The 24975-nt window shown below is 39.2% G+C and overlaps 2 protein-coding genes across 8 annotated transcripts in view; one reads left to right on the forward strand and one right to left on the reverse strand.

The window, feature by feature from the left end:
* Positions 1-125: 125 nt before the first annotated feature.
* On the reverse strand, positions 126-19739 carry LOC119744254 (dynein intermediate chain 2, ciliary-like). 7 transcript variants are annotated; one of them, XM_038220105.1, is made up of 22 exons: positions 19607-19739; positions 17893-17976; positions 17463-17525; positions 16979-17026; positions 16696-16776; positions 15964-16090; positions 14656-14688; positions 12457-12527; positions 11861-11992; positions 10683-10784; positions 9651-9656; positions 8130-8298; positions 7495-7656; positions 6638-6885; positions 6146-6235; positions 5662-5749; positions 4432-4660; positions 3825-3927; positions 3582-3715; positions 2785-2836; positions 2421-2462; positions 126-1345 (listed from the first exon to the last, which is right to left on the reverse strand). In XM_038220105.1, exons 1-22 carry the CDS (start codon positions 19637-19639, stop codon positions 1244-1246), a joined length of 2199 nt encoding a protein of 732 aa, XP_038076033.1. In that variant the 5' UTR covers positions 19640-19739; the 3' UTR covers positions 126-1243. The 7 variants fall into 7 exon arrangements, with proteins under 7 accessions (XP_038076033.1, XP_038076036.1, XP_038076035.1 ...); XM_038220108.1 differs by lacking the exon at positions 14656-14688; XM_038220107.1 differs by lacking the exon at positions 9651-9656.
* A 266-nt stretch (positions 19740-20005) lies between these two features.
* Positions 20006-24975, forward strand: part of LOC119744794 (protein FAM219A-like) — a 55237-nt gene continuing 50267 nt past the window's right edge. The window contains exons 1-2 of the mRNA XM_038220931.1: positions 20006-20182; positions 24516-24633. Coding sequence (XP_038076859.1) covers positions 20126-20182; positions 24516-24633 — 175 coding nt within the window. The 5' untranslated portion in view covers positions 20006-20125. The remainder of the gene's footprint in view (positions 20183-24515; positions 24634-24975) is intronic.

The raw sequence follows: 24975 nt of genomic DNA on the forward strand, positions 1-24975 counted from the left end.
GGGGGGGGGGGGGGGGAAGGGAGGTCCATTGCAGTGTGACTTTGTTTAGAGATTCCCAGTTGTGATCAAAAGCCCCTCCCCCCCCCCAAAAAAGAAGCAAATAATAATAGTGACAAGAAAAAGAATTCAGTTCAACTCGCATTGGAAGGTTTTATTATCTGCATTTATTAATCAAGAAATGTATGTTGCTTTATATTTCTTTACTCTAATCACCATTAAAACAAACTGTTTTACAATTAATACAACTTATCAAACTGGCAGAAGAAATAAAATTACAGGAAGAATAAAAAATCAACATATTAAACCAAGGTAGTTTAATCTGTCAGTATCAAAAAGGACGGACTCACAAGTTGAAACTGGAATAAACCACAGTGAACTTGAACTTTTTTTAAATCTTGTTTTCACCTTTCATGTTAAAGTGTTTTTATATATTTACATATTGTGGACGGATAAAATATTTTAATATACACCTTACCATACAATTTATTGTACTGGAATGGGATGGAATTTTTTTTCTCAATTTTTGTGATAGTATACAGTTCAATAATAAATGCTTATTAAATACAATGCAACTGGCGGAAAACAATGTACACAAATTTACAAATTACTTTGTAAAAAATGGAACTGGATTGAATTCAGAAAGTTTGCATTCAATATCAAGCGTTAAATTTAGTTGACAATACATATGAGCAAAAATACATATATGTGAAAATCAAAGAACATAGGAGAAACAACTTTTACAATGGGTAATTTCACTTAATTCCACTTCAAAGTGTCATGTTAAGCCCCTGTATATCCAATATGTTTCTTCGAAAGGTTCAATAAAACCCTCAACAGTTTTCCATTAGATGAAATGACGAATTCTTAACAATTATGTACATTGTACAATGCATATTGATGATCAGCATTTTTGAGATATAGCGGACAAAACAGGAGAGCGCTTTTTTGTATAGAAATAGAAATACACAAACCAAACAGTACTATCTGTGTCCACTGTATCTCAAAAACGCGAATTAGATTCAAAACATATGCACGTACTTCATATACATATGTACCAACAAGTGGGCAGGGTGACGGTCTAAAAAGCACTTTGCAACCAGATTATTTGAATAATACATTTGTACAAAGAGGACACAAAGTACCACAAGGCTTATTTTGGAAGAATCTTGGCAGCCCTGCTTGATATATACCATGGAAAGTCTTTGGTCAACCTATTACTGGGCAGTTTTGAATCCTCTCTCTCTCAGTTGTCCTTGTTGGATGGTTCACGTACCAGAGCCAGCAGTTTGTCCATCTTAGCTATCTCCTGCTCCGGTCCTCGCTGCAACTCCTGTCCCTTCTTGTCCTGTTGGGTTTCAAATAAGTACTCAGTATGAGAATCTTTTTTTAAGAAATAAAATGCTACAAACTGTTTACCAACTGGACTGACCCCAAATATACACAACTGGCAATTCCACGGTAACTTACATTAAAGTTCGTCCGCCCATCTTTGGTACAAGTTAATATATACAAGAAACATAGATAGTCCCAAAAGTGACCGTCATCGAACAAAAAAATCTTTTCGCATATAATATGAACCTTTCTCTCTGCCTTATAAAAACAAAACTTGCAACAGCACTTGCATTTTGCATGTCAAAACAAGGTGCCAAGATGACTACCTAAACTCTCACTGCCATTCCAAATCACTGAAATGAAAGGTCTTGTGCCCATTAAATTAATACATTTGAAGTTTCTGATGCTTGCAGTTTTGAGGATTTCATAAATTTTCCAATTTTTTGGGCCATTTCCACTTTCTCATGGAACTGCCCACGTTGTAAAAAGTTGGGTCTGACTTTTTGTTTATCGGACCCTTTTTTTTTTTTTTTTTTTTTTTTTATTATAAATGTGACGTATTTATTAAACAAATTTTCATGTGTGCAATGGTGGATGACGTGAATGACGTGCTCATTATAAAGAATAGTCCTTCATATGATACTTTTCCAACTTAACTGTTTCACAAAATTTTGTAAGTAACGTGCACGACTGTTGCAAACCTGTGGGTGCATGTGAACAACTTGTCACCATTCTGTAGTGAATATGACAAATGTGGCGCGTATCTGGCAATATTTGCGGATACGTGCATTGCAAATATATAGTGTGTTTATCGGGCAAATTAAGGGTGTAGTTACAAGTGATTTATTTTGTAAGAGTGATGTGATGATGCGTCCTACTCCAAATTGTGTATTCCCAAACAGTGTTGCCTCAAAGGGGTGTGGATTTTTTATACAGCTGTGTGCTGGTGGGGTTACTGTTGCGACATCATATCTGGATGGTGATTTTCCATAATATCTGTGCGGAGGTGCACCACCATATCCCTATGGGGTGTACCAATTAATCTGTGAGGGGGTGCACCATTGTGTTTCTGTATGTGAGCGGAGTACCTGTTGATGCATCGCCATCTGCATGTCCAACTTTTTCATGACCTATTGTCCATCGACAATATTCACAGTTTGTGGAGAAAAAGCAATGCAACGTTAATAGATGCCATGGCTATGCGGTTTGATCCATTCTGTAAATTAAGTGTGCTTACTGGGCAGTAGAGGTACGGATAAATAAACACATTTTTCAGTATTTTGGGTATTTTGGGGGTAGTTTGCTTGGCAGTTACAGCCTGCTTCATGAATCATGTCCTTGATATTACTGGAAGAAATGTAGATGAAGCTATATCTTTAATGTATTACAAATGTTGATGGCTGAAGAGGGAACATAGTATTACGCTGCACGTGGGATACCAACAAATCTTACCTTTGGAACTTTCCTTAGGTTTGGTGACAATTTCAGACTGGTTACGTAGCCCCTGAAAGTAAGAGTAATAACATGATTACTAAACCAGCATATTGAGGTAACACTCACAAAAACAGAAATCACTACTCGTGACCTAGTCAGTTTGATGAAAATAGGACTGGGATCTTGGAAAGTGGTGAAGGACTGGGAAGTTCCTGGGCTTCTGAGTCCATCTATGGACTCCATATGGGCTTCGTGCACCAACAAAAGAGGACGCTTTTTTACCACTTTTGAGAGCCCCGTTGACAGGACACACAGCATGTACGTACTGTACTGTACTGGTTCGAGCGCCAAATACGCACGACTTCCTGAATATGCCAAAGCTATTAGCCACAGCGTCTTTGTGTGAACGTCAGGCATTGACGGCGCGAATATGTTCAAATTTATCTTGTGATGGGCTCCCAGACTAATCCCCGCCCCTAACAACTTTGGATTTTTTGAAATACGCAGTGGATGGGCCGGAAACCAGTCTAGGTCACCCCTAGGTACTTGTACACGGAGCCCATAGCAACAGTACATGGCACTGTGTTGCCCACTTACAAGAGTCACTAGTGTAGGTCCCATTGCATGTTAACACCAGTCTGTGCACACATGCACAGAGTGCACATTTTCAAAAACCTGCAGCATCTACGTGTTGGTGCTGTGCCCAGAGCAGCGACCGCATTCAAATGTCTTTCATACCTAAATTTGTCTCCATTGAGGGATTATTTATGCAAAATGTCCGTAACATGAATACAATTGATTTCTTATTCACATACCTGTCATCACCGACTAGGACGATGGGATGGTTGGGGTTGAAGGTGATATGCGTCAGCTTGGTCTTTTTCTTCTGCACGACGGCCTGCTCACAGATTGGCTCGTATTTATTGATGCTCAGGTCAAACACGTGCACCTGTGGAAAGAAAACAAAAATTCACCATTTGAATGTCACATTGAGGCATTGAATAGTTAGAGAATTTTTGTTGAATCGTAGCGATTTTTGTTTAATTTTTGAATTGTACCTTTCCATCCGCTGTGACTGCTGCAAAGATGGTTGAGGAGTATGGGGCCCAGGCTACATCACCCACGGAGCTTCCCAGGTCAAAGGTGAACATGGCTCCATTCCTACAAATGGGTTAAAAAGAAATGGCAAACAAAAGTCATACAAAGGTTTCCACACAGCTCTAAATCATCATTGTTACATCCAGTGGACACCCCCAAAAAATAGGCCAAAAATTGAAGAGAAAGATAATTTTGCTATAGTGTTTATGCTGAAGCAATCTTCATTGTGCCTTATCAGCTACTTATCATTTTACTGCATGGACTAGCATTGATTCTATGTTTGACAGGTTATGCGTATTATCAAATGGTTTAATTTGGATAGATATAGCCATAATGATCACACAAATGTTCTCCAGATATTGGAAACATTTCTCTGCTTGTCAAGGCATCAAACTACAGTCAAGTTGCTGACTGAAACCTAACATTGCCTATCCAGCCAAGAACTGATTCACATTTTATGAGTCGATTCTGATAAATTTGTATAAAATTATGAAACATCAATTGAGATTCTGAGAAAAAAATCTACAAGTATAAACAGCAAAATAAAAAAAACACAGTAGGACTGACTTGTAGGTGTGGTCCCAGATCTTGACGGTCCAGTCAGCACTGCAAGAGATGAAGATCTTAGGATGGTAGTAGTTCCAGTGAACCTTGTAGACGGCCATGTGGTGGGCGTCAAACGTGTCCAGGAACTGGCTGGAGTAGGCCTTGGAGCACTTGTGGATCTTCCCCTCCTCGGTACCCACTAGGAAGAGGTAGTCTGTCTGCTTGTGGAAGTCGAAGCATGTGCCGCAGCCTGGAAAGAAGAGTTTGTTATGAGAGTTGTAATTGAGCTAGACAAAAGTCATCTCAAGTCGTCAAAAATTACAAGTAATCATAAGTAATCACAAGTAATAAGCCATTGATGTCATCACAAGCCACTGAAGTCATCACAAGTCATTCACAAGTCTTCAATAAGCCAGTTCATTATTCCAAAATAGTCTGGTGCACAGCAAGATTCGACAATTTTTTTGGGGGGGGGGGGATAACCGCGGCAGATAAATGTACATAATGCTATGGGGGACGTGGCAACCAAATCTGCAAGCCAGTTTGTTATTCCAAAATAGTCTGGTGCACAGCAAGATTCAACAATTTTTTTTTGGGGGGGGGGGGGGGGGATAACCGCGGCAGATAAATGTACATAAGGCTATGGGGGAACGTGGTAACCAAATCTGCATTCTGTGCAATTTTCGTGCAATCGAAAAGCGATGGAACTTTCGTTAGCACAAAAGTATTGACACAAGATACCTATGAACACTTCGCTGTCCAAAGTTTTTTTTGCAAAATGTTATACTTCAGAACACGATTATTTCTTCATTTTTGCTGGTACCCCGCTATGCTTTTGCACACATACGATCAGCAAATCTTGATGTGCACATGCACAGTTGGAACACCGAACTCGCCTATTATTTTGTCAAGTCACAAGCTATCAAGGCATTGTTACAAAGGCATTATTTTTGTCACTCTTCCTTCCCATGTTACTTGTGATTTGATTTGTGATTGACTTGATTGGCTCCAATGAGACTAGAACCCATGATCTCCTGCATACTGACGCAGATGTCGAGACCACATGACCACTGAGCCTACTGAAGACTGTCCGTGGCATATACATTCTTTGCACAACTATCTTGAATTGTGCAGTCTCAACTCAAAAGAACAACATCCACAATTTGAGGGGAAAAAACATGAAACAGTGATGAGGAGGGATAATTCAAACTTTGAGGGACTTTGTTTGAGATTTGCCGATGACCAACTTACCCAGTGGTGTGAGCTGAGTTCCCTCAGGGCCTTCCTGGGGAGCTTCGTCTAGTTTCAGTTGGATCACATCCGTGTACGTTAGCTCATTCTTTAAAGACAAGAAGTTTAGAATGATAAGGAGAGTGTGACTTGTGGTCTGCAAACAGATGGCCAGGGCTTCAAATCCAGCTGCTGGCTATATGTTGTGTCCTTGGGCAAGCCACTTTGCCCCTATTTATCTCTCTCCATACGGAAGTAAGAGCGGTTACACTCAGTCGTCGGGAAGTAACATGATGGACTGGCATACCAGCCAGCGGGAATAGAAATATTCAAAGTTGTTCCATGCCATGGATACTGGATGTAAACCTGGGCCTGATTTGCTGTTATGGCTCAAGACGGACTTTTTGTTAAATTATTTACAGGAAAAGAATATGATATGGAAACAAAATTTAAAATGCAGTTATTATTTAAAACTTGAAATGTCATTAAGGATTTATCTGCAAACCTTGACTAGGGTCCAAGCCACCACGCGGCCATCGGATGACACAGAGAAGAAGTTGAGGTTGTTGTCCAGATCGTCCTTCTGCCAAGCCACCTATAAGCCATGTGAAAGAGAAACAAAACAATTTGCAAAATGAAATCCTTACAGACTCTGCAAAAGAACATCAGATGACACTATGTGCATTGTATGTGCATTGTGATTGCCAATTTATGACAGTGCACAAGAATGTAGCATCTTTATGTGAAAGGAACGCACTTCAGGCACATCACAGAATGATGCTTAAGTTTCCTCAATTGTAATGCATTACATTTTATGAATGAAGCCTAGTCAGATTTGAGGAGGTCATTTATCTTAAAGTCTGTCCGAATGTCGTGAAGCCATAAGCTTACAAAAGCAAACCCAGAGAAAAATTTTGTTCCGAGCAAAAGTCACAAGTTTTTCTGTTTAAATTATAAACATTGAGGAATAGATCCTTCGGCTAGTTTGCCGACCTACCTGCCAGACCGGATCTGTGTGCTTGCCCGTCTTAGCAGTGCTCTGATATATGGGTTTATTATCCTTGTTTGTCACATTGTACACGCCCACTGACCCGTCGTAGAACCCAACCGCTACGAGGTATGGGTGCTCAGGGTGGACGTCCACGCACATGACCCCGCTGGTGGTTGGGTAGACGTACTCTGGGTAGGAGGGGTTCTTCATGGTGTAACACAGGAGCATGCCTCGGGACTGCTTCATAAAGTCATCTGTGGGTTTTTTAGATGCAAAAAAAAAGGTATTTGACCCACATATTCGACTCTCCTTAATACAAACCCTGTTACCAAAAAAAAACATAAAACACAATGAGTTGAACCTGTGCTCTAATTCAACATGGATATAACAAACAGTTGAGTTTGTACATGTATAAATAGGAGTCAACTGTATATATTTAATACGTCTTTAATAAATTGTTCATGCAGTAAACTCTTTACAATGGTTCAAATACAATGGTTCAAACGGCACCTACTAGAGAGGGCAAACTAATACACTGCTTGAACATTATAATGCATTGTTTTATTCTGTCTAATTATTATGAGGCAATTATTTCCTCACTCTGTAGATATCTCTATGCTGATCTTTGCATGGCCACTGATTAAACAGTTAAATATTAAGTTTAATTTTGTCGATTATATGAATATCTAAAGTAATACTTATTTGAAAAAAAACTGGAACTTTTTATTATACGTTATCAATTTATGCAAGGGGTACTGAATAATTGACTTGTATATGTGCTATTTAATTTCTAATCTCTCTATACCACAAATATTATATTTAAAAAAATGAATAAGTTGGCTAAATTGGTACTGGGTACTCACAGGAACCGTGGGTGACAATAAACAGATCCCTGTATTTGGGGTTCCAGCACAGTGACGTGACGGCCAGTCGCTTCGCCTTATCATAGCTGAACTTCCAGAGTGGCAGCAAGGTACCCTCCGAGTCCCGGTACTCATCAGATACATCCTCCCAGTACTTGAAATCTGTACAAGAGTAAAGCAGTTACCAGTTAACCAAAAATAATGAAGATATACTTGTTAAACTTTCAATGCTGGAGTAATTTTGGAAAAAATGAAGAAACAAGGATTTCTGTAAAAGTTGCGTTCCCCGTGCTATTTTTTTGGTTTCATCCCCAAAAATGGATTCTAAATTGTTCAAACTTCTTCATTGCTATTTTTCTAGATTGTTATTCACTTTTGAATGAGAAAGCAATGAAATGAGCTTTATATTATTATGTCAAGAGATGAACATTTGTAGTGTGTAAATAATTGACATTGGTCTGAAGGAAGGGGGTTGGTTTGCTACCCGAACCATGCCCCCATCCAACCTTGCTACTAGGTATTACCCAATGGGTCCTTACTCTGGAGTATTATGAGTATCTCTATAATTTATGAACCCGAAAGTAGCCCCCAAAAAATGAAAAATAAATCAATACACAATGAAGCTAGAAACTTACCCTGTGAGACATCATCGAATGTGTTTTGGTTGACCATGCGCTCAACGATCTTAGCGGCGTGGCTGATGCGGGAGACATCGTCCGTCTGTGTCTCCATGGCCGTCAGCTTCTTCTTAACGGTTCCCTCTTCCTTCTTGCTGGAGGTTTGCTTCTTTTCCTTGGCTTTCTCCTAAAAAATAAGTGGTATTTGTTTAAAAATTAAAGAGATGTTTGGGTTAAGAAAGGATATGCATGAGCAAAATGAATTTGAGTGATTCATATTATAGAAAAGCTGAGCCAAAATAAGGGCTGGGCCACTGGAATAATTTAGATGAGACGTATTTCGAACCGTGGCGAGTAGTTTCGGGAACCATGGGCCCTACTTCTGATCAGATGGAATTTGAAGAAAAAGATCACATGCTTAGTTGTGGGTTCGAGTCCCAACCAAGTAAGCTAGTTGTTTTTTTCTCGCACGCCCTTGGACAACACTGAATATGCAGTGTTTATAAAATACGTTTGGGAAGGGAAAAACCCCATGCAAAATTTACATACTTGGTGTATTTTAATCACTTGCTCACTAAAATCCTCTATTAACATACTTTTATTTTTCAAAACAAAAACCAAACATGCATAAAACATTCAAGTGAAAATGACAAACAACAGCTTGCTTTGGAAAATCGAACAAAAAAAATCACAGCAGTTCAACTATAAAGACTACTTTTTCTAGGAAAATATAAAAAAATGAAATGGACACCAAAGAGCTAGATTTGCAGAAATGAAGGAAAATAAAATCACGAAATGGAGCAAATTCAGAAAAGAATGGAGGAGGAATGCGTCCTGTAGTGGAATGCTACATTCTACACTGACACTGAATTGGAGCAAAATTTAATTCAAGCACTGATTAGGGGAGAATGTAGAATTAAACAGGCGGTAATTCGAGGTTTACGTCAAGGTTTTATGAAGTGGGTACTACTATCTCAGGGTAAAACCTGGAGTTACCCCTTGTTTAATTTTGCATTCTTACCTTATCTTTCTCAAAGCTCTTACACACAATGTGATGAGTTTAATGACAGCAATGTTAATTTGCAAGGAAAAAAAATAAGAACTAAATAAAAAGAAACACAAAAGAAAGAGACTGTAACAAAAAAAAACAAGTTTGTGGTTGAAGGCAAGAAATTCATTCAAGAGCCAAAAAACACAAAATTAAGATTTCAATGAACATATTAAAACAAAATCTGCGAGCAACATTTTCCATACAAGTGCTGTAAGATTTTCAACTTAAAAACTGTCAAAAAAAGAGTACGTAACTGGAAAAGAAACTTGTCTTTACTCATCACAAAAATGCAAAGATTTGTGATTACAGGCAAGGAGATATTCAGGTGTCATAAAAAAAAAGGGAAACAAAAAAGAGAGGAAACAAAAATACAATTTTCTACTAAGTTTCTAGCAAACTAGCAAACTAAAAAACTCTCGAGAATTCCAAACACAAAATTGTTTTCACAGCAGACCAAAGAAGGAATTTATTCTTTAATTTGCTCCAACCTCAGCCTATGAGTCACCGTTGCATTTCCCAGACACGCAACCGTAGCAGGATGTCAAGGTTGAAGGTCATAGTACAGCCATGGGTTTGGGATGGCATGTAAGGAGACGCAGAAAAGATGCAATGGACCAAATAAGAAAGGCGGCAATATACAGGTCATGGTTAGATTGTTACAAAAGTTAATAGGGGTATTATATGGTGCCGAGTTGAGGGATAAAATTGGTAACGTTACAAAAACTAAGCAGTTTGATATGAAAACATTGATTTAGATCGAGCTTATTTTTTATTTTTCCATCATGATGATTTGAGCAATCATTGACTTGAATTTGGGAACAAGTTCGGGGAGGACTATGGTTCACTATAGCTTGACTAACTTCACTTGAATGCAGGACGGTTGGACTAATCTAGTAGACTATTTGGAACCGGAGCCCCGGTTGCATCACTGGTTACAAATAGCTGTTTGCATCATAATGCGCCGCTGTGAGCCAGTATCGATGGGTTCTGTGATGATGATTTGACCAGCGTTTCACATGTTGCTATAGGTATGCAGGTGCAAGTAAAGTCACGAATCAACTACTAGTCGACTAACGGTCCTGGCCCGAACTTGGTTTCCCATTCAGATGTAACTACAATTGTGATATTTCCTAATTATTAACTTCATGTCACTCAGGATTTGAAGCTGCAACCTCCGTGCAACACACCATTGACAACACCCACACTGGGCTGGGTACTGTGTTCAAGAGGAAGCAGGTTCGAATCCTGTTAAGTCAATTTTTTGTTTGACCTAAAATATCGGTTAAAGCTGTATCCGAATAACTTGACTATGACCAGCAGTAAAGAAACACACGTGTCTCTGGGAACAGGTTTTGGCTGCTTTTTATTAGCGATGTGTATAAATGCCGGACACTGTCAAGTAGTGTGGATGCAGCCTGAGAGTGAACCCAAACTGTTTCCCTTGGTGACTGATTTGAAGCTTTTTATCTTTATATAGGGAGTTTATTAACTTGATAAGTTTGTAAACTTGATGAGCAAACCTGTTTTTCCTGGTCCTCCTTGTAAGCATCGTAGATCTCCCACTGGTTACCGGTGGCGGAGAAGTTGGCTCTGGGCGGTGGCTCCGTCTGGGTGGCCCGTTCCTAGAACAGAAATTTGACATTTAACGGTGCGGAAAGTTTTTTTGTAACCAGTCACTGAATTCTTTTTTGACTTATGACAACCAAGAAATTATGTAAGTAGAAAGTGTCAGAATCTAGCCAAAGGGTACATGTTTTGTTGCTCTGACTGATTACTATCTGTGCTTTATTATTAACAAGCTGATTTACAATCATGATCGGGTAGGGCGTATTTGTGTTGGGGTTTAAAAGTGTGGGGAGTAATGTCAAGGGGGATTTGGGCTGAAAATACAGTAACCTTTATGGACATGCAAGTGCAAGAGATACAAAATAAGAAACTATAAAGGGCCAATTTCATGAAGTTACTAAGCAGAAAAATATTGCTTAGCAAATTTATGTGGTAAGCACGAAATCAGCTGACAACCGGTCAGAAGCAATATATATTGCATGAGATTTTGGCAGGTAACCTGTATCTGCTTAGCAAATATTTTCTCTGCTAAGCAAATTTCTGTGCTTAGTTGGTCCATAAAATTGGCCCCAGAATACATTGCTTATATAGTAATACCAGATAACTAACCAAACTGCCAAGGGATTAGTGTTGCTCGGACTGGTTCTCAGCCAATTTTTGCTTAGCATATAAAGTTGATGGGCAAAATTTTCTAAACGGCAGCGCTACAAAATTGGGCAAGATGGTAAGACAAACTCATGGTGCAGCTTAACACAAAATATGCCCAAGTTATTCAAAGACACGGTTGCATTGTTCATAGGATGCTGCATACGTCAAACTTTGCCTTTCTGCTAACGCTTGCATACGGCCCAATTTCATGGCACTGCTAAGCACACGTTTTTATGAGACTGTAAGCAGTAAGCACCGCAAAACTTACTTCAGAGGAAAAATTTGCTTAAATTAGTGACGTAACAATAGAAATCTCCATGCACACGCGACTGTTAGCACATTCACGCCGTGAAACAGTGCTTAAGGTTAGCAAATTTTTCTGCTATACTAAGCACAAATTTTCTGCTAACTGTTAAGCAGTGCCGTAAAATTGGGCCCTGGTTATCAGTAACAAATTCTCTTCTACACATCACCCTATACTCACTCTGTAGGGATTGTTGTAGGTTTGGGAAGCCCTCTCGCTGTAGTTGAACTGGTTAGTCAGCTTCTTATTGTCGCCTCCCTTGGGAGGGGCTGGGGTGCTCTCCTCGTCCCTCTTGTCAGCACCTTCTTCCACCTGCAAGAAAATGGAACAGTCGTCAACTATGAACCAAGCAACAGTGGGCCTTTGTGATGATGTACTTTTTTGTTCAACTTATTTTTGGGGAGAGGGGGAGGGTTTCAAAGTGGCTACTGTTACAGATATGAAGCATTTTGAAAAGTGATTTAAGGAGAATTATCTTCCTTTTTATTTAGTATGACAATGGAGTTTTTCAAGTGCTAAATGATTCAAATTTCAGAGTTCAAAAATCAGTCAAGTGATGAGGCTCAAGAGTCTCATTATTTAAAGATCTTCATGAACTTTTAAATTCTCCTTTTGTTTTCAATTGTTAAAATTTCAAGAAACAAAATCGGTCCAGCAGCAAGGCTAGGGAGTGTCATTACAGAGAATATTGTTAGTTACACTACAGTATTTCTGTTCATTTTTTTTAAGAACTAGAATTTCTTTCCTGGTACCCTGCTAGTTCCAGGGTTCCCTACCTCGGCTTTCTCTTCGCCTTCTTCATCTTTCTTTTCCTCTTCCGCCTCGCTGATGGCCTGGTCGCTCACAGCTGCATCAAAGTCAAAGAAAACAAGAAAATCAATCAAAGATCATTACACCAAAAAGTACTTACAAAAATAACTTCAACAGATATTAACAACATTTTCCAACCACTTTTAGACATACTTAATGTCTATTCTAGTTTCGTTATTGTGATCATAAGAAAAGGTGAGAGACCCGAAATTAGGAATAGAATGTTTCCCAACATTCCTGACCACTTCAATGAAAAGAAGTATGAATATTTTTTACAAGGATTTTATGTCATGCATATATATATGAATATATACCTCATCTATAGACTACATGTAATTCGGTGACGGCCATTTTCTGAGGTGGCACCAGGTTCGCGCGAGTCGTGCTTAGGTAGTATGCACGCACTCCTAGGCTCCCCCGACCATGATAGGGTTACCAGACTGTGCGAGCGCCTTGTCTTTCAGAATGCGTGCGGCATGCGCATGAATGCGGTTCCACCCAAAAAAATCCATGGCAGCAGGTACTTGTCTATAATGAACTAGAAACTATTTCAAATCCCACCCATTTCCAAAATGTTCAGCCACGATCTTTTCTCTGGGTATGGGTATTAATAGAGGGTGTATGATGAGTTTGTTTTTCCATTTTTTTCCTTAGTTTAAATTTTCTGAAAAAATATCAAAAATGTATCCAAAATATACCCCCAACATTTTCAGAACTTGCCAAAGCAGATTCTCATGAATGGAGGCCCTCCCAGAAATATAGCCCCTCCTCTAAAATGTGGGCTGGAATCGTGTGATTTAATAAGTAACAGAATGGATTCTTGTTCTTTATAGACAGGTTGAATGGGTGAAGCTTTCTGGATGATCAGTGTAGCAATACAATATATGAACAATCTAAGTGCTGTTACGATATATGTACCATATATGGATCAGTGTAGCAATACAATATATGAACAATCTAAGTGCTGTTACGATATATGTACCATATATGGATCAGTGTAGCAATACAATATATGAACAATCTAAGTGCTGTTACAATATATGTACCATATATGGATCAGTGTAGCAATACAATATATGAACAATCTAAGTGCTGTTACGATATATATACGTACCATTATATACATGAGTAGCATTATGACATAAAGAAGCATTATGAAATAAGCAATGACTTACAGGCACAGAGGAAAGCAGCGATTTGTTTCTTTAATAATAATGGTCACATCTGAGCAGGCTATTAACTTTTCCTTGTATTAGTTCTGGGAAAGCACCGAGTATACTGTGCTTATGTGAAGAGCACATTAAACCCACTATTGAAATTTTCACCTCTCCAATGCAAAATGTCTTAACGGCAGTCACTAATATGGTTCAGCTGAAGCAGAATCAATAACCCCAATGAAAAAAATCAAAATACGGACATTTTAAAACTATGGTCCATCCTGAAACGAATACTTTTCACAGGCATTACTAGACATCTGAGGCATATTTCAAACCCTGTTCTCGTGTTAAATGAACCACGAGGGGGTTCCGAATGACGGGAACCAACACACAAACGATGTTCGCGAACTGGATTTTCACTCCTCACTTATTGAGGATTATATGAAGAACGTCAAGAACCAAGATGGCGGACTTAGGCCCCTACCGGAACATGCGTCAATTTTTTAACACTGTTCGCGGGTCACCCGAGAACGGGGTTTCAAATACGCCCCTGACGTATCACATAACAAGATGGAGGATGTCAAGTTTTTATAAGACTTGTAATTTGATTCTGTTGCTACTATGCCTCGCTGAATGGAATGGGCTTCAGTGCACAAGTACCCCCTCAACAGTTACAAGAGACCACTGAGAGGGAGGTACATTTTAACGCACTGCTGACGGTTTCTTGTGAATGTGATGCCGTTTCAGTGCACATTTATAATAAAATGAGTTGTGTGTACTTCGCACTATAATGCAACCCAACCAGTACGTGCATGTGGTAAGTCTTTCCCAGTGGAGCTCTGAACAGCGCCACCTACTGTCGACTGTTCTTTCATGCAGTCTATATGAATATGTAGCATGCATATAGCGGTATACATAGCAGCCTACGGCAATCCATATGCAGCAAAGACACTACTGACTGGCAGAATGTTCATGGAATGAGTTGGAGAAAATTCCAGCAATACCTACCGCCGCTCTTCATTCTCTTCGTGAAGAGATATTCTTTCGACGAAATAACAAGAAAAACAAAGAAAGAGAGCACACACGGATGATGAAAAAAAAAGCTTGGCTAGTCTACGCTGACAGACTATTCAGCAAAACCAACAAGTAAAAATACATTTCAATGGTACACATTTCAACTTCACATCGGTAGGTAAGTCTCTGTCTTTTTTTACAAACAGTTCCGGCAATTGGATATACGAAACATGATCTTAAAAGAGCGATACATTTTGGAAATATCCACTTAAACAGGAAGACCAGGTTGAGTTGCTACAATCAAGTTCACAAATTTGAAATTCAAAGCAAGATCTAAAATTAAACATTTAACAAAAAGGTAAATTTACCATTGCTGAAAGGTTAAATGTTTTGAATTGTATTAAACAAAATGTGCTTTTGCAAAAAAAAAAGGATTATTAAGTGAATAAGATTTGCTACTTTCATAAAATTGGAAGGCACCGACTTGAAATCTGGTCACGAGAATGTTCTTTGCCATTTATTAACCAAAGAGGATGTTGTAATAACTGACAGGCTCGTAAAAAACTCTCTTTAATTATTATTGGACAGGTTACAACTTTTCATTTTGATAAAACACTACAACAAACTATGAGAGATGTCTACGATGTCTTGAATACTTGGTTTGCTATTGGCAACTAAATGGATCAAAAACACGCACACACGCACACGCATGATTTGAAGATTTTGGTGACGAAAGTGTTACTGAAAGAAGTGTTAGTAATCAAACCGAAAATGATGAACAAATGTATCTTCAAGGGAAACAACAATGTTGAAGTCGATGTAGACGTATTTGTGATGGATCAGAAGTACATCACAAGTCCGGTCACAAGTTACAGAGGATGAACCATAACAAACGAATGTCTTTGTCAAAGCTCATTTGAATAGCTTGTGAGTTGACTTGGGACTGGAGGACTTGTGATGAGACTTGTGATTGACTTGTGATTCTCCACATGTACCTCAACAACAATATTAGGAAACAGTGAAAACATGGTCACCACAATGTGCAGTTTTCATCACAATGAATGATTGGACTTTTTTCTGTTTTTAATATAAGTTGGAAAACTAGCTTGATAATATAAATTTGAAATTCAATCCCAGAGTGTGATTGTCTTTTCTTATTTAAAAAAATAAAAATCAAATGAAATTTTTTTCCCAGTGATAAATATAGAACTTTCCAGTAGATAAAAATATTAATCAATTCAAAAATGTCATTAGATGGATAATGATGCTGATTGCGGAAATAATGAAATGACTTGGACTTACTTTCTGCTGCACCATATTTGGCTTTCTGTCGCCGGGCCTCGTCCGAGTCTTTGTGGATCATGTTGCCATCCAGAGAGAAATGAATGGCCAACTGGTCCACATGAGACGTCTGCTTGAAGGAACGATCCTGTGGGAAAGAGTTTGGGGAAGTAAGTTCATATTCAGGTTTATTTTAGGAAATGTGAATTAGTTGTCGGCTAAAGAGATGCGTTCCCCGTACTATTTCAAGTTTCACCTCAGGAATTTTTTTTTTTCAATTGCTTTTTGCCCAGCAATATAAAGTTACTCACTTTTGAATGCCTCAACAACAAAAAACAAAAAAAAAATCTACCAAGATTTCAGTTATTGCATTATTTCTTCCCAAAATTCAAATTATTGGCTGCCAGACAATAAATCAGCTCTCATAGGGTGGGTTCATTAGTGCACAAAATGAAAGACCTTTTTCGGAAGGTTGCAGAGGCCAAAATAAGGATTATAAAGTAGTTTTTTTGTTGTTAAAACAAAACATAGAAATTGAACATTAGTTAAGAGGAAAAAAAGAAGGTTTTTTAAAGAGCATGGTGTGTGCAACTTCAATTTTCAAGCCCCTGTGAAGGCTAAGTCATTTTGAATGGCATATTTGGCAGGTAATCAGATTCTTTTTGGGAGGCAACATGTTCCCATCAAATACCCTCAAGGTGTTCCAACACCTAGAACAGGCAAATATCTGCCGTTTAAACTTGAGATACTTACCTTGAAGTTGTACCGGACGATATTTTGTGGTGCGTGGGGATTGTTGGCTGTCAGAATGCGTGTGAATTCCTCCTTCAGCTCCTGCAAATCAAAGAAGATCAACTGAATTCTTTCCTGGAAATTTGTTTGATATCACGAGTAATTTTTTTTTGATGAGAGTTTTGCAAGCTGATAACTGAAGTTAATAGTTTTGGACGTCCTTCAAGATAGCAATGGGCAGCTTTTGCATACAATAATACAAAACAAAACTCTGTGACAATAAAAACAAAGAAAATACACTTACACCTTCTGACAAATCCAGCTGATCGTCAGGCTTGATGAGAGATTTGGTCTGGATGGAAAAATAAAACACCACAAGTTGTCAATTCTGACCCAATTTACTACTTAAAAGCTTCCAAATCCTACAATCACCAAAACGTAGAAGAAAAAGTATAACTGCAATAACATTTGTATACACATTATCTTGTGTCTATCAAGCATACAAAATAAAACTTGTTTTCTTTACCCCTTAGCAAGCTTATAAATCATTGCATAAAACATTGTCAGAAAAACCTGAGCGTTGCAAGTTAAGCACAGAGGACTTTTACAATCACTGCCATCACCACTGCTAATTTTCAACCTGGCTATAGTAAAGCATCTCAGAAGCTTGTTGCACTGTGTCTTGCTCAAGGACACAAGTCAACACAATCTTATGGCAGTGTTTGGAACATTACACTGTATGTCTCTACACATGAAGCCGAGGTGTTGCAACAAACATCGGCACATACCTGCATCCATTCCTCACCGTGGCCTCCTTCCCCAATCTCAGTGACGTCATCTCTGATATCATCCTAGACATATCAAACAAATTTAACGTGAGTAGAACTTATACAATGAATACGCACAGGATGTACATTGAGTCTGATCAGGAAAATCGAGCAGTCAAATTAGACCTTATAATTAATGGACCGTTCCAGATGTGGCCACAAGCCCCGCCCACTTTTGATTTGTTTACATTTCTCACAGTGTTTGTGACTAAAGTTTGATCACCTGACCAAAAGTCATGATCTGATTGGTCAATGCACACAGCTCGATTGACACACAGGGAGGGTCCATTATCCATGCTACAAGACCCTGTGAACCTTCTGTACTTTGAATCCCCTTGGATGGGACAGATAAACAGGACACAATAAATCTGCAAAAGTTCTATAATTTTACCTTGAGAGCTACTTTTGCTCCCCCCATGCTGACTCTAGGAGGACGTCCTTTGCCCACCTTCAGACTGCTCGTGCCCCCTCCACCCTGAGAGAAGGAAAAAAGAAAGACAATTAGAACACATTGAAACAAATCTTTACAGACTACTGAACCAGGTCCATTGACTGTACGTTTAAATTTTGGGTTCAGGATGATATTCCTGCGCAATTGTGTCTTTCTTTCAAACTACGTGATTGTGTCTTCCATAACCAAAATGCATTGCCATGCCAGAGATTCTGAGACTTTAACCTGCATTCAACGTGAGACATGCAAATTGTCCCCGAGTTGTCCTACTGAGTCGAGTTGGCAAAGGGTTGAGTTGTCCGGCATCCATTTGGTGCATAGTTCGACAAGTCGCACTTCACTGTCTATAACGTTTGGCGCAATCAGTTGATCAGCGCAATCAGTTGATCAGCGCGATCAGTCGATTGCCTTGCCTGATACTGATAGGTCGATTCCGTAGGATATCTCGGACTTTACTTACCTTAAGTTAAAAAAAAAATCCTTCTGAATTGTGATAGAGTCATGATCGAACGATAGCGCAACGCAATCAACTGATGGTGTACATCGACCGAACATGCCCAACATATATCGTCTGACCCTCTAAAATGATCTTCGTCAATTATGGTGACTTGAGGATACGCACGGGCACAAGCAATATGCAAGAATATTGCAATCGTAAAATTCAAGTGAATGGACACTGCGCGCAGACAATGGCAATGCTCACTCACAACTTGTGAGTTTTGACCAAAGCAGTTGACCTTGCCATTGCGCGTGCTCACAGCCCAATCAAAATATGCTACACAGTCAGTGGGAGCAACTATAGAATGCAGGGCCACGCCGGAAAAGGTTTTTTTTTTGTAGTTGGATGCGATGTGAGGAGTGGGGTCGTTGGGCACTCTTTTGAGAACGAAGCAACATTGGTATATATGAGACTTCTCCTATGCTAACGCATACGCACGTATCACGCGTATGTACGTGGGTATGTACGGTATGAACGTAGATGTATATAAAAAAAAAAATAGGGGGCGGTATAAAGAGTGAATGAGCATGAAGTAAATGATCAATAGAGGGCGCTATAGAAAGTGAATTATTGACAAGTTCGCAGAATATATCCGCGGCCGCGGGGTGGGCATGAAGTAAATTTTAATCAATAGAGGGCGCTTTATTGGATGCGCGGATGCGTGGATGCGAAGTGGGATGAAGTAAATTTTAATCAATAGAGAACGCTATAGAAATGCGCGGATGGCATGAAGTTAATTTAATCAATAGAGGGCGCTTTATTGGATGCCTGGATGCGCGGACGCAGAGTGGGCATGAAGTAAATTTTAATCAATAGAGGGCGCTATAGAAAACCGACTGCGCATCCACGCAACCATGGATGCGCGGATATAGAATGGAGTGGCCCTGTATTCTATAGTTGTGCCAGTCAGTGGGCCACGTTTGCAAACTTGTGCGAGGCACAGGTCTGAGAACCGTTTGGTTGATAGTCAGGTTCCAAGACGAAAAGATTCTAAATCGAATATTGTCACGTCAGGGAGCCAGACAGTCATCTCCCGGATTTTTTATGATTGTTTATGCCTATTTAGTCCTAGAAGTTTATTAAAACTTGAAAGAAAATGAGTCTTCAGTTTAATATAGTTCACTTGTTAGTTGATAATAAAAAGTCTATATTTACCTGTTTAGATTTTGCCGGAGCCTTAACCGGCATTTTCGTAAATTCAGTGTCTAAACTCGTGTAAGAATCTGAGCTTCTTCCCCGAATTTGTCGACATCGACTAGAGTCTGTTGTTAAGGTAACTGAGCATGCGCTGATGGTTTGGGATTAATAATTTTAATATATGGAAAACGTTCGACAAAATAAATGTAATATAATTAAACAATTTTAAAATTAAGTAATATTTGCTATAGTATTACATTTAAATTCTTTTATTTATGTTTTATAATGATTTTATAAGCTATTTTTAAAAATTAAATATAATGAAATAAAATGAGCGAGCCAAAAAAATATATTGACGACTGTTTTATAATTGTATACATAAAACCATACAACAACCGTCGCGTCTGGCATAAGTGAGAAAAAGAATTATTGAGGGCGCTCTTCACCAAAGTTAGTTGAGCAAGCAGCTGGAATGATGTGGAAATTTTAGAATGAGCGATGTTTTTCGCTACCGAATGTCATATTTCTTGATTGAAAATGGACGAGGACGAAACAGACAGTGGATATTCTACTTCAATAAATGATAACGCAAAGGTAAATGTTTGTTTTTCATTCCTTTTTTAAATTAAATTGTCAAAAACACGTCAAGGTTTGACTCTTTCTACCTCCATGCAAAGTGTAGTGTAGGACGCGTGCACGGCTCTTCTTGATCTTTTGCCAAAACATTGGGGGGGGGGGGCGGGGCTACAGCAAGTAACCTGTGTACTACATCATACTTGTGTAACGTTAGTTATAACTTATATAGTATGTTCTGAGTTTAGTATTATTACATTGGAGGTTATGTATATTTTATTATAGGAGAAAACCACTGTCTTATTTTGGAAAAATAGGCGATCGTGTAGTGTAGGGCCGGGCCCCTGTACTGTTTTGATCAAATTAGAGTCAAAAATGTTTTGTATTGCTAAAAAATCACCTTTGCTTTAGTTTTACAATCAAAAGCAGACTTTTCTCAATTCTAAGTACACCTGTTTTGCAATTTTGAACAGTTTTTTTTGGTAGAAATTAGTCTGAGTAGCTAGGACTCTGAAAAAAGCCTTTTTTAACATTTGGACATGGTCGGGCGACCATGTTTAAATGTTAAAAAAGGCGATAGGAATAGGTAGAAATCACGATTTTCCTGCGCGGTTTGTGCCTTGTGATTCAGCGCGACGTGCGTGCTCACGGTACATTGCGCGGTGATCGCCATCTTTATTTTCGGGTTGCGTGTTGTCGCCGCGCTGTTATCGTTATTTTGCCCCCAAATTTCCCTTTAAAAAAATCACAACCCTGCCCTCTATCTATGACATACCAGTTTATTGAGTTTGGTCGGTCTAATCATTCTAAAGTGGATTTTGTTCCCTTATAGGAACCGACCGTACACAACACGATTGCCGAAAAAATCAGGCACAATCGCAGAATACCCCGCCACTCCATCTATGCACCTCGTAGCCGGCTACGGAGTCACGGTTGATTGCCCTCAACAAACCTTCTCAGCGCTACATGTATGTACTATGCGTCATGCTCCACTGCACTCCTAAGCCGAACCCGCGTAGCTGGCAACAGAATAGTTAGTTTGGACTTAAATTTTTTTCAGCAACTCCCATTGCTTTTGTGTTGCTTCGTTCTCGAGGGGACCTCCACTCAGTATCCACATGGCAGCTGGCAACAATTGGTTTGAACTTGAATTCTTTCTTTTCCAGCGATTCCAACCACATAGCCAGATGATTTTAGGGGAGTACTTACGAGTGGCGGGGTATTCTGCAATTACTCCAAAAATCAATATTGAATTAAGGTAATCATGCCTGTAGTGGTAATGGCATTGTCATTGTACCTCTCTGTTTTCGAGGCATCAGGTTTTTGAGGTTTGACAATTGCCCTTGTACTAGTTGTAGCAACGGTACGCACACGCGCATATTCGTATCACACAGCCAGTTGATTTGTTGTGTGTGCGGTACGTGTTCCACCGCAAGCCAACAAATTTGGAAGCTGAAGGCACCTTTCCATTAGCCTTCTAGGATTGTGAGATCAGGGGATCAGTACCCTATGGCTTCTGGAAATGATTCGGCAGCCCAAAATATAAAAAATGTTGAAATTTATTCGCTTCATCATGCCAAAAACACCTCCATTTAGACGGCATCGGGGTGGTCACAGTCGCTGATGCAAAGATGCTCCTGGTAAAGGGTGACATATGCCCTCGTAGTTGTCTTGGATCTTGGGTTGGCATCCTCCTAAATAAATAGAGTTTTATCACTGGAGGTGTCAATCTAACAAACTGAACAGTCCAGATTACTGTGTATGAGAGTCCCAAAACTTAAGGTATTGTAAACATGCAACCTTGCGCACTTCACAAAGACATTTCGAATTCAGAGGTTAACAATTTGATAAGACCAAGTTCCCTTAGACAGATTAGGCCAAAGAAAAATAGTTCTGCTTCCGATTACGCATTTCAAAACAGGGTAGGTAGGTAGGGAATTTTTTTGTTTTGCCAATTCTTTTGTGTACGATCATATGGAGGCGTCTGCGTGTAGTCAAGGGTAAAAGGTAGAAATTGATGGTTTTGGGTGTTTTTTCCCCCCATTTTTCCCATGAAAAAAAATGAGGGTAGGGGCTGTCAGAATAGGGTAGGTAGGGAAACCGGAAGGGCAATTCCACGGAACCTTACCCATGTTACATTTTTGATGTACTTTTGTGTTATGTATGATAAACAAGACGCACAAAAGCGGTTACTCACGTTACGAAAATGTAACGTGAGTAACCGATTTTGTGCGTCTTGTTTATCATAACACATTTTTCTGGATGTCATCTTTGGCGCTTAGGTAGGTCTAGGTCTACTCTATCTACCATGGGGATAACAGTTATTAAACCTTTTTCAGTAAGGTAATTACAGCCCAAGGAAACTCAAAAGTACATCAAAAATGTAACGTGAGTAACCGTGGAATTGCCCATAAGCAGAACTATTATTTTTTTGGCCTTAACACTAAGCCAACAGTTTAAATCTTGTGTACAAACGTTGGCTTTAAGGGGTCTACAGTAGGCAACTGATTTATTGCAAGTTAACTTGTTGCCAGTGTTCTACTGGTGGTAAGGGGTCTGTGTGTGGAAGTTCGCACATTACTCACATGTGCATTGACTATAATGAGGAAACCAACAAAGCTGTGAGGTTTAATCAGACATGAACCAGTGGCATTGTCAACAGATATTAACACCAATCTGTATACTTAAATCACAGCACAGCAAACCTGTAGCAAGGTGAATTTGGTTTAGGTTTTGTTCGCTGGATTTTTGAGGATAGGACAGTGATTACTTGGCATGTAAGCTGAACTGCAATTTTCAGAGTTACATGTATATCACTGGAGAGGGAAGGTAATGGGTATGTATATGAACACATACACTTGTCATGTTCTAAAACAGTTTTAGATGCTCCAAAGTGGTCCAGAAAAAAATCCAGTGAGTATTACACTGTAAAATTCTGATGCTGTCCAACACACAATTGTGAATATTTTTTTTTTTTTACTATACTTGGTTTTCTCCACTCATTATTTCTAGTTGTAAATGAAAATTAAGAATGGCTCAATCCCTGATGCACTATTGGCTCCATTTTGTTGCATAAACAACTCTGAATATATTTGTCGTAGTTGTCAACGGTTTTGTATTGTTTTGATAGACATGGGTAAACTACATTTTTTTTGCATTCATTGTTACAAAAAAGAATACCCTTTGATATACCGGCAACACATACATGTAAGGTCCATTAAGTGTTCTTTGCACTGTATAATCTTGTTCAAACCCTTCAATTGTTTGATCAGACACAGACAGTATACAAATATAACATGATTTGAGGGTGGACAGTCGATATTGGCTCCCCGAGGTATTGGAAGTTGACAAACTAGTTCCCGAGGCGAAGCCGAGGGAACTAGTTTGTCAACTTCCAATACCGAGGGGAGCTAATATCGGCTGTCCTCCCGAAATAAACCATGTTATATTTGTTTTACTATACCTCATACATATATTCAGTTGCCGATTTTTCCCGCAGTATGCATCCGCAAAAATATCTTCAGAGAAACTTGTCCAGCTCACCAGAAGAATAATATTGCTCAAACTCTGAAAATAGCAGTTTGTTTGCAATACAGTAACTACGGTTGTAAGTACAATTGTTTGTGGACAACTTTTTTTTAGCACATGCATCTTTATAATTGTCCACAATATTCTCCAATTTGGCATCATTTAGCTGAGGAAAACGCTTATCATCATTACGATGTGCCATCATCGTTTCATGTGTAGCTATAGTATAGGGCGATGTTCACGCGTGCGTGCTTCACCTGTGCGACAGTTCAACGATTGCTTCGTAAAGCGCATGCGTAGTAGACTGTCGCACGGGTAACCCGTGCGACAGTCTACTACGCATGCGTACTTAGCCTGTGCATGAATATTCGCGCGCGCGTTTGGTAAACAGCAAAAATAACATCTGGCACGTGATGGTGAATGGACCAGTGAGAATTCGGCTTTCGGTCATGAATATGTATGAGTTATAGTAATCAAAAATGTATGTCTCCACTTCCCCTGCCAAGCATTTGTATGTAGACTAGTAACAAACAGTCAGATCACATTCGTGTTAAGCTCTGTCATATTCCACCAACAGATGAAAGAGGTAACTGCATGGTAGGTACAGCTGGCATATCAATCACCTCCAGTCAAAGTATGGCTATATCAAATTAACAAGGGAATTTGTAACTGTTATAAGCAGTCACTTGATTGCGTGATGGGGGAGCTGAATTTGTCTGCCAGAGAAGGAGTGATCAAGTAGCACATTGTTTATTTCTGTAACATTTGGCCAATTTTCAGTTCTGCTTTTTAACCAAAATTGCAATTTTTATTTTGACATTCACAGGTTCACATCAAGGATCAATCCAACGGCACCACGCTGGAACAGCGTGACATCAATGGGCACAAAGTGACCAACGGTCTGAAGACCTACCGGAGACCATCTCCATTACAGATTAAGATGGGTAAGGTCAGGGGTCAATTGAAGAGGGGTCAAAGCTCATGTGGTTAGGGAATGAGATGGTTGTATGTCGTGATCTTCTGGTGAGAAATGGCATAACACTAAATACGTACTTGTACATGTACATATTGCCTTGGCCCTCATAAGGCGTGTACAGTAAAAAGAGAACAGTGTGCAGCGGAGTTGTAGTCAATACCTCAAAAGTCAATCACAACGTCAGTCACAAGCCAATCACAGGCCAATCACAAGTCAATCACAAGTCAATCACAAGTCAATCACAAGTCGATCATAAGACAATCGCAAGCCAATCACAAGTCAATCACAAGCCAATCATATATCAATCACA

The sequence above is a fragment of the Patiria miniata genome, unplaced genomic scaffold (assembly GCF_015706575.1).
Source record: "Patiria miniata isolate m_02_andy unplaced genomic scaffold, ASM1570657v1 HiC_scaffold_7, whole genome shotgun sequence".
NCBI classification, from domain to species: Eukaryota; Metazoa; Echinodermata; class Asteroidea; order Valvatida; family Asterinidae; genus Patiria; species Patiria miniata.

Excerpts from the sequence above, each read along its gene's own strand:
- LOC119744254 (XM_038220105.1), bottom strand. The coding sequence starts at position 19,639 with ATGCCGGTTAAGGCTCCGGCAAAATCTAAACAG. Across the intron at positions 17,027-17,462 it reads ACGGTGAGGAATGGATGCAG|ACCAAATCTCTCATCAAGCC; the intron begins GTATGTGCCGAT and ends TTTTCCATCCAG. Across the intron at positions 16,091-16,695 it reads TCGTCCGGTACAACTTCAAG|GATCGTTCCTTCAAGCAGAC; the intron begins GTAAGTATCTCA and ends TCTTTCCCACAG.